The sequence below is a fragment of the Styela clava genome, chromosome 4, assembly GCF_964204865.1.
Source record: "Styela clava chromosome 4, kaStyClav1.hap1.2, whole genome shotgun sequence".
NCBI classification, from domain to species: domain Eukaryota; kingdom Metazoa; phylum Chordata; class Ascidiacea; order Stolidobranchia; family Styelidae; genus Styela; species Styela clava.
Genome location: NC_135253.1, coordinates 21333676 through 21345228, shown reverse-complemented (window position 1 = coordinate 21345228; position 11553 = coordinate 21333676). Strand labels below are relative to the sequence as shown.

The following is an 11553-nucleotide window of genomic DNA, read 5'->3' as shown; positions in this document are numbered from 1 at the left end:
CTGAGTTTTCAGACCATACATTTCCCGCCACATTTTCTACCATTGGCACCACGTGACATATGACCGCTTGGGTTATGATTTATATATATTGATTTTTAGTAACTATGTAGTTGTATAATTATTATCATCTACAAATACATAAAAATATTCTATTTGAAGTTGATCTTTAAATTTGTCATATTGACTGCTGAGTTTATACTGATAATGTCTACTGTATTCTTTTATTGTGTTGATAGAAATGTGCCAAATTAAACAATGTGCTTTGGAATTTTGAGAAATACAGAAATATTGCAACCTCCCTTTTTCTTCAAAAATGTAAACATTACCTCGTTTTTGCATGCTATTTTTTAGTTTTCGGTTGTGTTTCAGAAATTCAAGGATGAATCAAAGAACTCAATGATCATTCTGATTGCTTAATTGCCGTAATAAAAAATTAGTCTAGAAATAGCTGTGGTAGACTAGGCTAAACTGCTCTACCGGTACTGTTGAAATATAGGTTGTTGAATGTTTTGAATCAAAATGATGACGTGAAACATATACCCCAGTTTACAGGCTTCAACTCGCAAAGCCACCTCTAAAATGAGCACCAAGAATTTGCAAAATTTTCTTCGGGGTCAAAGGTCCATCGAATATCATGCCAACAGGTACGGTACCAGTAGGTTACCGTACCGCATATTCCTTTCAGGGGATAGATTATAAAATATTTTGTTTTGCCCCACTTGTCATGATCATATATTAAATGCATCAATCATTCTAACTGAGCTGAGTGACTGACAGGCCGCACTAACATTAAACTTTCATACCAAGGAGGGGACCGCAAACTATCGTCCTACTGGCCGCAATTGGCCCGCGGGCCGCGAGTTTGCGACCCCTGATTTAAGTCTCTTGGTGTGGTGGATATTGTTACAATATCCGGTGCTCCTAAAGTATGCGTACCAAAATGGCAGACACCGGAACGTAGTATATGTACCTGGTTAGGGTTAAGCCATAATTTTATTCCAATTTTCCTATTTTAGTTCTAATACGAGTTTGAGGACTAGCCAAGTGACTCCTGTAGAATTTGTTCTTAAAATTATGGCCTAACTCTAACCTGGTAGACACACTACGTTTCAGTGTCCGCCATCTTGGTACGCATACGAGTACCCGATATTCGGTAGTATGATTACCACCATTTTGGCTACATTTCAATGAACATGGCCGTATGAAGACATGGCATGCCAAGTGAATAAAAGGAAAAATCAAACTTCACTGGTTTCCTTTAGTGCAGTAGATACCTCATAGTTCTATGTCTGGCTGGGGTTTTGGCAGTGCTGGTGAAATAAATTCGTGCTTAGGACATCAAGTAAAAAGAAGGCTCCACAGGAATTTTTGTTTCTAAAACTTTGCATACATATAGTGCACCAAAATCTTAAATGCTTAGGGCCTTTCAATGATCCTGGCTTTTGAGGGCGGTTTAGGACACCGACTTTTTTTAAAATAAATCCACCATTACATGTAAATACTGCTCCTTAAGCCTGATTAGGACGTCCAACTTTATTCGACCATTAAATTTGGCGCTGGGAAGCAAATTCGATGCGGCTTATCCGCACTGTCCTTATTTTTTGTGTTCCGTGTGTGCATTGTGAATGTACGGGCTACCGTCTAGGGTTGAGCGTGGATCCAGTTTTGGTATAATGTTGGATGAGCAACTATAAATTTGGTTCAACACATTCGAGGCTATTAATTTTGCAATAACTCTGGAGTTTCGAGTCTGACTGGTGTAAATATATGATGCGTGCAGAAAAGAACAGCTCAAGTATTCTTAACCGAGTATTAAGCCAAATAGTTTTTAAACGGGCTGCTAGATAGTACAAGCCTTGCTTAAATGCCACGAGGCTTCGGTGGATACATATCAATAAACTAGTAGCGTTTCATCAATCCCCTGCAAATTAGCCATCAATAGACAATTTGATACCATTGATTCCGAAGTCAAAGTGGATTATGGTATCAAAAACTAAAACTATTCGGCCCGATGCAGAACGAACCATACCGCAATTTCGTGCACAAAAAACAGCAGGCTATGTACCGTAGGTGACATATAATGAAACATTCAGATCTTAAATGTGAAATATATATATTTCAAATTATACCACGTTTAGAAGGAAAATATCATTTCATTTTGAGAACAAAAAATTAAAAAGATCGTACTCGCGGAATAAAGTTATTAGTTATGATATTGTTATAATGTTGTTGTTACACACATACATGCGAAAATATTTCGAAATGTAAATTTATTATAAATTGGTGAGACATTCTGAACGAAGTTTACAATTGAATGTTGCAAATACTAAACGTACGGACAGACAATATATATATGGTTATAAGTCAATATATAAACATTGATGTATATTTATTTATGCATTCATACATCTTTAATTTCCCGGAACGGCGGGGGTCGTGATTACTCGGATAGGTGTAACGATGATATTATTATATTTTCAATTTAATCTTTTTCAGCTCATGATGATTGTAATGTACCGTACCAAGAAAAATCGCCCGTGTTCAAGTTCCGTCAGTGTTTCACATTGAATGTTCTCCATTTTGTGTCTAAATTCGATAAAAAAGGATCGTGGACCAAGAAAAGACTAAGAAAACAAGACGAGGACATCGAAATGGTCAGATTTTGTTCGGTCATAGTTCATTTGTCCTTGTTTGTTTCGTCACTATCAGATCCCATAAGCATTTCTTGGCAAGCAGCTTTCAACTTGGGGTCGCTTGAGATGTAGATGTAGGGATTGGTTGCAATGGAGATCTTGGCGCAAAGCTGTGGTAAAAAGATGGAAGTAAAATAATAGCAAGGCTATATATAAGATCTGATCTATTTTTTTTTATTATATTTAGAACCCGAAATCAGCGGAAATCATCAGATTCTGAATGTTCGGGACAATGTCATTCTAGTGAGTAAATACCGGTAGCGATGCTGCTATTCTATGCGTCGACAAAAGCTAGGGAAGACAAATTTTATAATAAAAGTAGAGTAGACTTAATATCGTCAGAACAGAGATGAAATTTAGGTCGAATTTTAAAATCGAAAATAGCGATCCCAGCGAGCAATTACCGGTTGCAATGCTGTTGTTTTATGCTGTTATTTCATGCGTCACCAACCAATAGGTATTCCTAGAATAGCAAAGGTCTACATTTTATTTAATGAAGAGCAAACCCAATATTGTTAACACAGAATTAAATTTAAAGTACAATTTTAGGATTGACATATGGGTTTCAGGGTAAACTTAATTTGAATAGCAAACAACTAAGGACTGGCCATTAACTCTTTGAACTCTGAATCCCCAGAACGACGATACTCTCTCACCCTGACCTCCCACGGCGTCGCATCGATTCGACGCGTTAAAAAATTGTAATATTCCTAATTTTAAATCAAAATAACTTCTAAACCATCAGATATCAGATGGTCTGTAATATATCATATAAAAGCTTATCTAGTCTTTTATTTTTAACTGGCATTATTTTTCACGAGATGTTTTGATGGGATGTGTAAGCCTATTTGTAGCCCCATCTACTATTTTTTTGTATTTTGGTAATATTTAATACATTTCTTAGAAATGTATCATCAATATAAGTACAATTTTGTAAAGTATACAAAATTACCTTTCGGAGAATATACGTATGACTTTCTTAACATACGCATAACTCATTTTATTGCAGAATTTGTACTATCGATTCAAATGGTTTGCGAACAAAATTTATCAACTATTTGACGCCAAGTTTGCGTAAGGACGCAAAGGGCGACGACGACATTGTCGTGATAACGTTCATGCGACGTATCGTGCGTAACTCTTTGCGTGAGGTATATTGCGCAATTGCACATCTGGTCGTTCACAGCTTGAGTGCAGATTGTGGCTTCATTGCATTAGTATCATATCCTCGGCCGCAGATAAAACCCTTTCAGACGAATTTTGATCGAACATAGCAAAATTGCTAGAATATAAAGGCCATTTTATATACGTTTACTATTTGGATATGGGACGAAAATGAATGGCCAAAACGAAATATTTGATCCTCATGAATTTATGAGGTTCCGCCGGAAACATCAAGGCTAATTATTCACCGTTGGATATCATGAAGATTGAATAAAAAAAAAACTGATAACGGGTACACGGAAGACATGGTGGCACCAGTAGCTCACCTGGTCAGTGTTTTACATTTTGCAGCCTCATTAGATTTTCGAAATTACTGCATATACGCTACATTCCTGATATCGCTATATTTACAATGGATTTTAAACGAAAGCTTTGTCCAGATGAAATATTGGATAGTATTCATCTATCGGAAGAAGAAAATATGGCACAATAAAACTCAGCAATGGCGCTAAACAATGCATCCATCGATATGTTCCATCATTCTGTTTCTAAATATTCTTATTTTGGCTATTCGTATTTTTCATATCTTTATGCAATTAAAACGGCAATAACACTGCGTATTGTGTGTTTTAGTCGAACCGATGTAATGCGTAAATTTCCCCGTGTATCGTTTACAAGTCGTAAGTCGCTTCACGAGTACGAACTTAAGTAAATGACGTTACGAGCATGCGAGGAAAAGTGTTTCTCGTATGAAACGTAAACGTGCTACGTGCCAACGTAATTGCTTAACGTCGCTGCGTAACGGCGTAAATGTGTTAGGTCGTTATTTACGTCACCTTGACGTCGCCTCGATCTTGTGACAAACAAAATCACGAATAAAAATGCTTCTAAAATTTGAATGGTGCAACATAAGTTCAATCTAATGGTATCACTGGAAAGCTATCTTCAAATTCTACAAATTTTGTCGATAATGTACTAGGTTTAATCGAAAACAAATTTAAGTTTTGTCAATTAGATTTGAGCCATTTTCAGAAGTTTTTTATGCTTTTTAATTTTGCCATTTTTTATAAGATGATCACCATATTTTATCTCAATTTTAAAATTATACTTAGTCCTGTAGATTATCTTTCACACGATGTAAAACTTGTCTAAATATAATAAATGGTTCGCGAGATATGAGGTTTCAAAGTTGCATACCTCTTACGGGATGCGAAAGCCGCTAAACCGGCTTTCAGCGTCAGAAGACTTTCTCGGGAAAGCCGGTTTAGCGGCTTTCAGGGTTCAAAGAGTTAAGTACAATGTCTGTCGCTTGTAACAGTTTGCTAATTATCAAAAGTAAATACCGTATTTTCCCAAAAAGAAGTCAGAGTCTTATTTCAATTTTGTTTCGAATAATAACACTATAGGCCTTATTTTGGGGGATGTCTTTTATTTTCATTTATCAAACACAAAATTACAAAGTAGAGAATTATAAAATTCCTTACTCGCAAAAAGGTCATATTTAAAGAGAAGAGACTTTTATTAAAATCATTTTAAAAATTAAGCTAGGTCGTATTTTCGGGAAAACACGGTACTAGTGACAGGTAGAAGTCATTAAACCCAGAGTCGCGATACAAGTTGAGTCACATATCACGAGTCGTCTCGAATCGAGTAAATCAGTGACTGGAGTTATACTGACGGTAAGTTTGTGAAAATACCGATTCATTCCATTTAGATGACTTGAATCTTTGATAAATGGTAACTTGAGTCGAGTCAAACACAGGTAGTAGATACGTACATTAAGTTGAATAATTATTCTACACTAATTCTTAGATGTACAATAAAATAACGATCGAACTAACAGGACTCATCTAATTATATACGAGATACAGCCAATAGGCGGTTCATCCACCCACAAAATAAAGAAGGTACTTACGTTTGATGCCATGGCAAAAGCAACTTGAGGTACGTTGGCTGGTCCGACTAAGAGCATCAAGATACTGCAGAGGGCATATGGGGTCCAGGCACACATAACTTGAACAGGTATGACGCGAAGCAACTAAAATTTAAAAAAAAATGTTGTTCAGTTATTGGAACCGTATGTTGCGAGCATTTGTCTAGCTTAGCGTGATGTGACTGAAATGTGCTGTTTTTTAGGTTTATTATCTTGAGCTTATGTGCGGAGATAGAACCGTGATTTCGACTGATATATTTACCAACGAGGCAGATTTGGATACACCGCGCACCCCTGCGCCCGTGTTCGCATTTTATCATGTCAATCGTTGTGGTTCTCAACCTTTTTTTCTTTCGTGGCTCATTTTTGTTGCCGAAAAATTCTTGTGGCCCGTTAACTTTTTATTGTCATTGATTGCTGCTACAATCAAAATTAACTATTGTGACATAAATACAACTAGTAATTTTTAATAGTTCTGTGGTCCACCTCAATGTCTTTCTGCGGACCAGCAGTGGGTCATGGCCCACTGGTTGAGAATCTATCGGATTATCGAACCTATTGTATAACTTTGCAGCACATATTCTGAATATTCTTCAATTTGCGAGCACCGCTGCAGTTATTTTAAAAATTTAACACTCACATAACCGTTTCCAGTTTCCTTGTATAACTTTCCGTAGTATTTGACAATGTAGTACATCGGAAAGAGAAACCAGCATACCGTTAACAAGCTGAGATAGGACGCAATTCCGCTGAAACAAAATTCGTTAACTATTTGTTGAATTTGTGACTTACGTAAAAGTCGCTGCTAGTCGAGGACCGAGTTTGAAGGCAAAATACAAACGATTTTATGAGTAGTTAGAAATATAGACAAATTAGTGAAACTATTTTAGTAGCAATCAATGATGATGCTGTTCTTGCTACTGCTGATTGGTAATTCTCAAGGTGGAAGTGTTTATCTTTACGCAAAGAATCTTTTCTCATTTTCCGGAAGTTTTTCCTTTGCATATGAAAGGTAATGGGTCGCAGAAAAAAAATGGTTTAGAATCACTGTTCTAAACTCACTTTCTTGGGTCACTGAAGTCCAACAAGCAACCAACTTTCAACGGGCTTTCGAATGCAAATGCTCCCATCCCCAACACGGGCAAAAATCCAGCAACAAATCCTGTCACCCAGGCCATGGTTATAAAGAAACCGTAGTTTGTGCCATCTGTAAATAAAGGAATATCGAACTGTGAAAAATTGGAAAAATAAATCTATTCATTCACTTTTGAATGCAAGTTGTGTTCAGTGACTACCTCAGACTTAATTCCGTGGGTGTTTAAGCTTTGATATGCGATTCTGAATCTCTAGAAATTATGAAGTGAGAATTTCATTTAGTCTGTTCGTGCGTAAAATTTTAGGAAAAACGACATTATAATAAACTAATATGGACATCTCAATTCGGTTGTGTGGGAGGCGAATTAATTAAGAAATAAGGTGGTTAAGTTTGATAGATAGGCGGAATTTTAGAAATACTTTTGCTGACTGTTTCTATCAGAGAATCAAGAACTTAACAATAAAAGTAATGAAAGCATCGTGATATGACGAAGAAGCCGAATTTACAAGCCGGTAGGTGCCCAGGATCTCCGCTGATACCGCAGTGACCGGGATACCGAAACTGACAATTAATTTGAGCGCTGCACGTCTTGTCGGTAGGGTATACTGCCATGAAAACGGAACATCAATCCGGATACGGTAAAACGCACATAACTCGGGTGACAGCATAACCCACCTCAGAAATTTCACTCATTTCGGTACAGACGCTACAGCTAAATACACAGACAAAGCGGCTGAGAATAGGGGTCTACAGCGGAGATCAAATAAATACCGGAATTTGTTAAATAAGTGTCAGTACTTACGCTGATCTTTTTTGCATTCTCTATTGTACGCGTCATATGCTATTAAAGCTATGTTGGCAAGACTGACCAGAGATGGCGCCATTCCAAAAAAAGCGTTGATCTGAATAGGATAAGAAATACTTTTATATAGCACTGCATTTTCTGTGATCAGTACCACAAAGTTGATGACTTGGATTCGTGTGTTTGACCTAGTTTATGGCTGGCATTATTTCAAAACTAGACTCTCGCTCTATGTTCGTGCTCTATGTTCTATGTTCGCCTATACATTGCAGGATAGCAAGAAATAGCTAAATTGTGGATAAACCGTACCATATTAGGCTCCTAGACATCTCAAATTGATGGTGATTTCACGAAAGCTTGATATCGTTATTATACCGGCTGTCAATAAAGTCTCCTTTCAATTTTGTTATGAAAAAAATTCTCAATGTATATAACTTAACCCGGTTTGTTGTTTTTTAATCAGTAATTGTTTACGCATTTTACTTCATTAAATACATCTGTAAGGACCAAAACAATATATGGTATCGATAAAGTCTCTTTGCAATTTTAAGACTTTATGGACACCTTGTATTTAAATGGCAGATTTTTCATTCTTACACAACATTCAATGCTGGCTTGACCCAGCCCGACTTGGAGAACCCGGTTCTTACTTACAACTCTTGGGTATTACTATACAGAAGGAGGTGAAGTTTAACAAACCGTCTACTCAGTTCTCACCTGGCATCCCATGTCTCCATATGGCCATGTTTTATGAAATGTAGCCATGATGGTGGTGATCATATGACCGGATATCATAACAAGGTCCGACACACAGAGAGACATCAAGAAGATCGAGCGTTTCTGAAGTTCACGACGTCCCCAGATTGTTCGGAGAAAAATTGCGTAGCCGATCACTGACGCCAAACCTGTAAAATAAATTTGTTTCTGTTGTTACTTAGTTATCACATTGATGACGTCTTTAAACATATTGCAACAATATAATTATATTATATTGGGCAATTGTACTGTAACTACTGGTCTACGATTTTACATTTTCAATAAGACAGGAGAAGATGATAGAACTCTATTCATTATAGTTTTTCTGAGATATTTCGGACACGCTATTTGAATCAAAATTTTGCTGTCTTATTCCAATTCAGTGGTTCCCAATGTTGATTGACCGTGGGTCAAAATTAGGAGCGGAAGTCTATTCGTGGGCCGGGAGGAGGTAGCGCCTGCAAGGGACCGATACCGGTACGTATGGGATATCGATATAACTGAATTGTTAAGAATATACACGTACAGAACTGGCGGCATCGCGGACGCAAAAAATAGAAACATGAAGTGTTGAACTTTTTCACGTATGTTCGGCGGGTCGTATTAAACGTTTCTTTTTTTTAATTGTGCTGGTTTTCTTTCTGGCATTGTGATTATTTCGTTTGCGATGTCTTATTGTTCCGCTGACATCCAAATTGGAATCCATCCATTGCAGTTTTAGAGCTTGGAACAAGTTGGGTCTCACAAGGCCATTTTGATGAATATTTCAAACGTATTTGTATCTACTGAGTAGTGAAATGCTCTCATAAAGTGTGGACACAAGACAATTGTAACAACCGATACCGTAATTGATAATAATATTCTGTGGTTAGTCTTAGTCGCTTTTGAGGTGAGAGAGCGACTTGATTGCCGATTGTCACCGGCTTAACAAAAAATTAAATCGTGTATCAACTTACCGAGTGATCCCATTGCCATTCCATAGGCTGCTTTGCCGTAAGGACCAATTGTATGATTCGGCTGCATCATCACGATGATCTAATTAATGGTCAATGATAGATTAGAAAATTTTACGTGTAGTCGATCTGTCGCAAAAAAACAATAAATTTTAACAATATTTTACTTATAAATATCGGTGATTTTACTGTGACAGTCTGTCAATACTTATTATTATCTAAAAGTGGTAATATTTATATAATACCCAACAAATTGGGATTTCCTTATACATCGCAGAGGTTCCAGTTATACTTGGAAAATGTTATCCGTTGTTATTGTAGCAACTCAAGACAGAAAATCGCCTAGCAGAATCTGAGTTTTACGGAGCTGTGCGTTTCGCATTATTGCCCATTTTTTCCTCGGCTGACTTACATGCCCTGTTATTATAATTATACGCTCGGCTGCAGTTCAGGCATGTAACGATATAATTTGGCAAATTTAGAAAATCTAAAATTTCGTCGCAATTTTGAAATTGCAACTTCATTTAAGGGAGTCTATTACTGTGTCGCAAACAAAGCCTATGTTAGCCATCAACCGCTTTGGTTAAGTTTTGATTAATCGGATTTTTTTCCGATAGAGGCGAGCGTTGAGGTGAATTCAGATGCAAACTTATTTGGGCTAGTATATTAACTAGGCTCTGTTATTATTGTATCATGTTACTGCCTGAACTCACTGAATCAGATTGGATAGTACCTGTAACTTTATTAGAATCTTATTTTATAATAAAATAAGTAAATTGAGGTAATTACGAGGGTTTCGAGACATTCGGGCAAATGCTGAAATTTTGAAACAAAAATTAGTTTGAAATATTACAAATGCTTTTTAAATTGGTTTTTCAATCCAAGTTGGTAGCGGTTTTCACCAAAGTATTTTAATAAAAAGTTACAGGAGGCTAAAAATAAACATATATTTTACCCATTTTCTCAAAATACTGCCTTCTTATTGCTGGGGCCCCAACGAAGCATTAGGTAACCAGTCAAATACGCCTTGATTAAATTTTGGAGTACCGGAATCTTTCCGGTACGACAACATGCTAAATTAATTAATTGCATATTTATTATGAAACCATTCACGCCATCGTACAAACACTTATCGTTTTTGCGGATTCTTAAGACTGCTCACTTTCACACACTACACATCAAAAACGAAAAATTCGTGAAACTCAATTCTATAGTTTTCTTGAATTAAACGCATACTTGCGCAAAAAGCATAAAGCAAAGAAAGATAGTTAGCCTCATGTAACCCCGACTAATAGATCCTATACGATATTGCATATTTGACTCTTTGACCTTATGCATACCCAATAAAAAAAACTATCGGGTTAACAGCGTTTAGGTTCGTCAAATTATTGAGCCCTTGATTTCTTCATTTAGTGATTAACAAAAATTTCGACCGAAGTTCGAACGATATGCCTTGTCTTTTAAGAGCAAATAAATTCCAGAATGAAATAAAAATCAAATCTGCATCTAATACGATATTCATTGTGCATTATCTACTACTCTAACATCTAGTTGCCAATCAAAAAAAGGCTGTTGCAGTAAATAAATATAACGAAGTAGATCGTTTTTTAATAAATAGGTACCATCATGAAGATTAAGGTTAATCTTGTCAGAATGATAATGAGCGCAAAAAAGGTAAAAACCACTGTACTATTTAGTACAAAACTAATGAATATAAACCGTTACGACAGAATATTGAAATTGATATTTCACACTATTAATTAATAAGACTGGATCTTCAAACTGCCCAGCGTTTCACATCGCCAACAAAATTCTTGTTTACCAAACATGAAAAGCCTCAACTCGCCACCGTTTTGCTCGCATACATCGCAACTGATGATGAATGCTTTATTTTGCCGCTTATAAACACGAGCTGATCAATAACGACCCGTTTTTCAAAGAAATTAAATAGCTAAATCTCTATTTTTAATATGCAATTGAACTAGAAATGCAGCTTAGATACTGATTATGTTATTAGACTTTGACGATTACTGCTGTGGAAAAACATCAGCAAGTTCAATGGTGAATATACGTTATTGCGACAACATGATGCATTGTAATAACCATGAATAAGACGTCGATGTGAATTAGCACACTATGGTTAGCAGAAGGAATAT

General features: G+C 36.4%; 1 protein-coding gene across 1 annotated transcript; it reads right to left on the bottom strand.

Moving 5' to 3' along the window:
* Window positions 1–2096: 2096 nt before the first annotated feature.
* Window positions 2097–9556, bottom strand: LOC120326673 (rhodopsin-like). The gene is made up of 7 exons (XM_039393000.2): window positions 9401–9556; window positions 8406–8593; window positions 7689–7788; window positions 6853–6997; window positions 6431–6539; window positions 5773–5895; window positions 2097–2803 (listed from the first exon to the last, which is right to left on the bottom strand). Exons 1-7 carry the CDS (start codon window positions 9468–9470, stop codon window positions 2678–2680), a joined length of 861 nt encoding a protein of 286 aa, XP_039248934.2. The 5' UTR covers window positions 9471–9556; the 3' UTR covers window positions 2097–2677.
* Window positions 9557–11553: the final 1997 nt, after the last annotated feature.

What these genes read in the sequence shown, in the direction of transcription:
- LOC120326673 (XM_039393000.2), bottom strand. Translation starts at nt 9,470, where the DNA reads ATGATGCAGCCGAATCATACAATTGGTCCTTACGGCAAAGCAGCCTAT. An exon ending in AGAATGCAAAAAAGATCAGC is followed by an intron (nt 6,998 to 7,688) that starts GTAAGTACTGAC and finishes CTTTATTTACAG; the next exon opens with ATGGCACAAACTACGGTTTC. An exon ending in CTTTTGCCATGGCATCAAAC is followed by an intron (nt 2,804 to 5,772) that starts GTAAGTACCTTC and finishes TTTTTACCACAG; the next exon opens with CTTTGCGCCAAGATCTCCAT.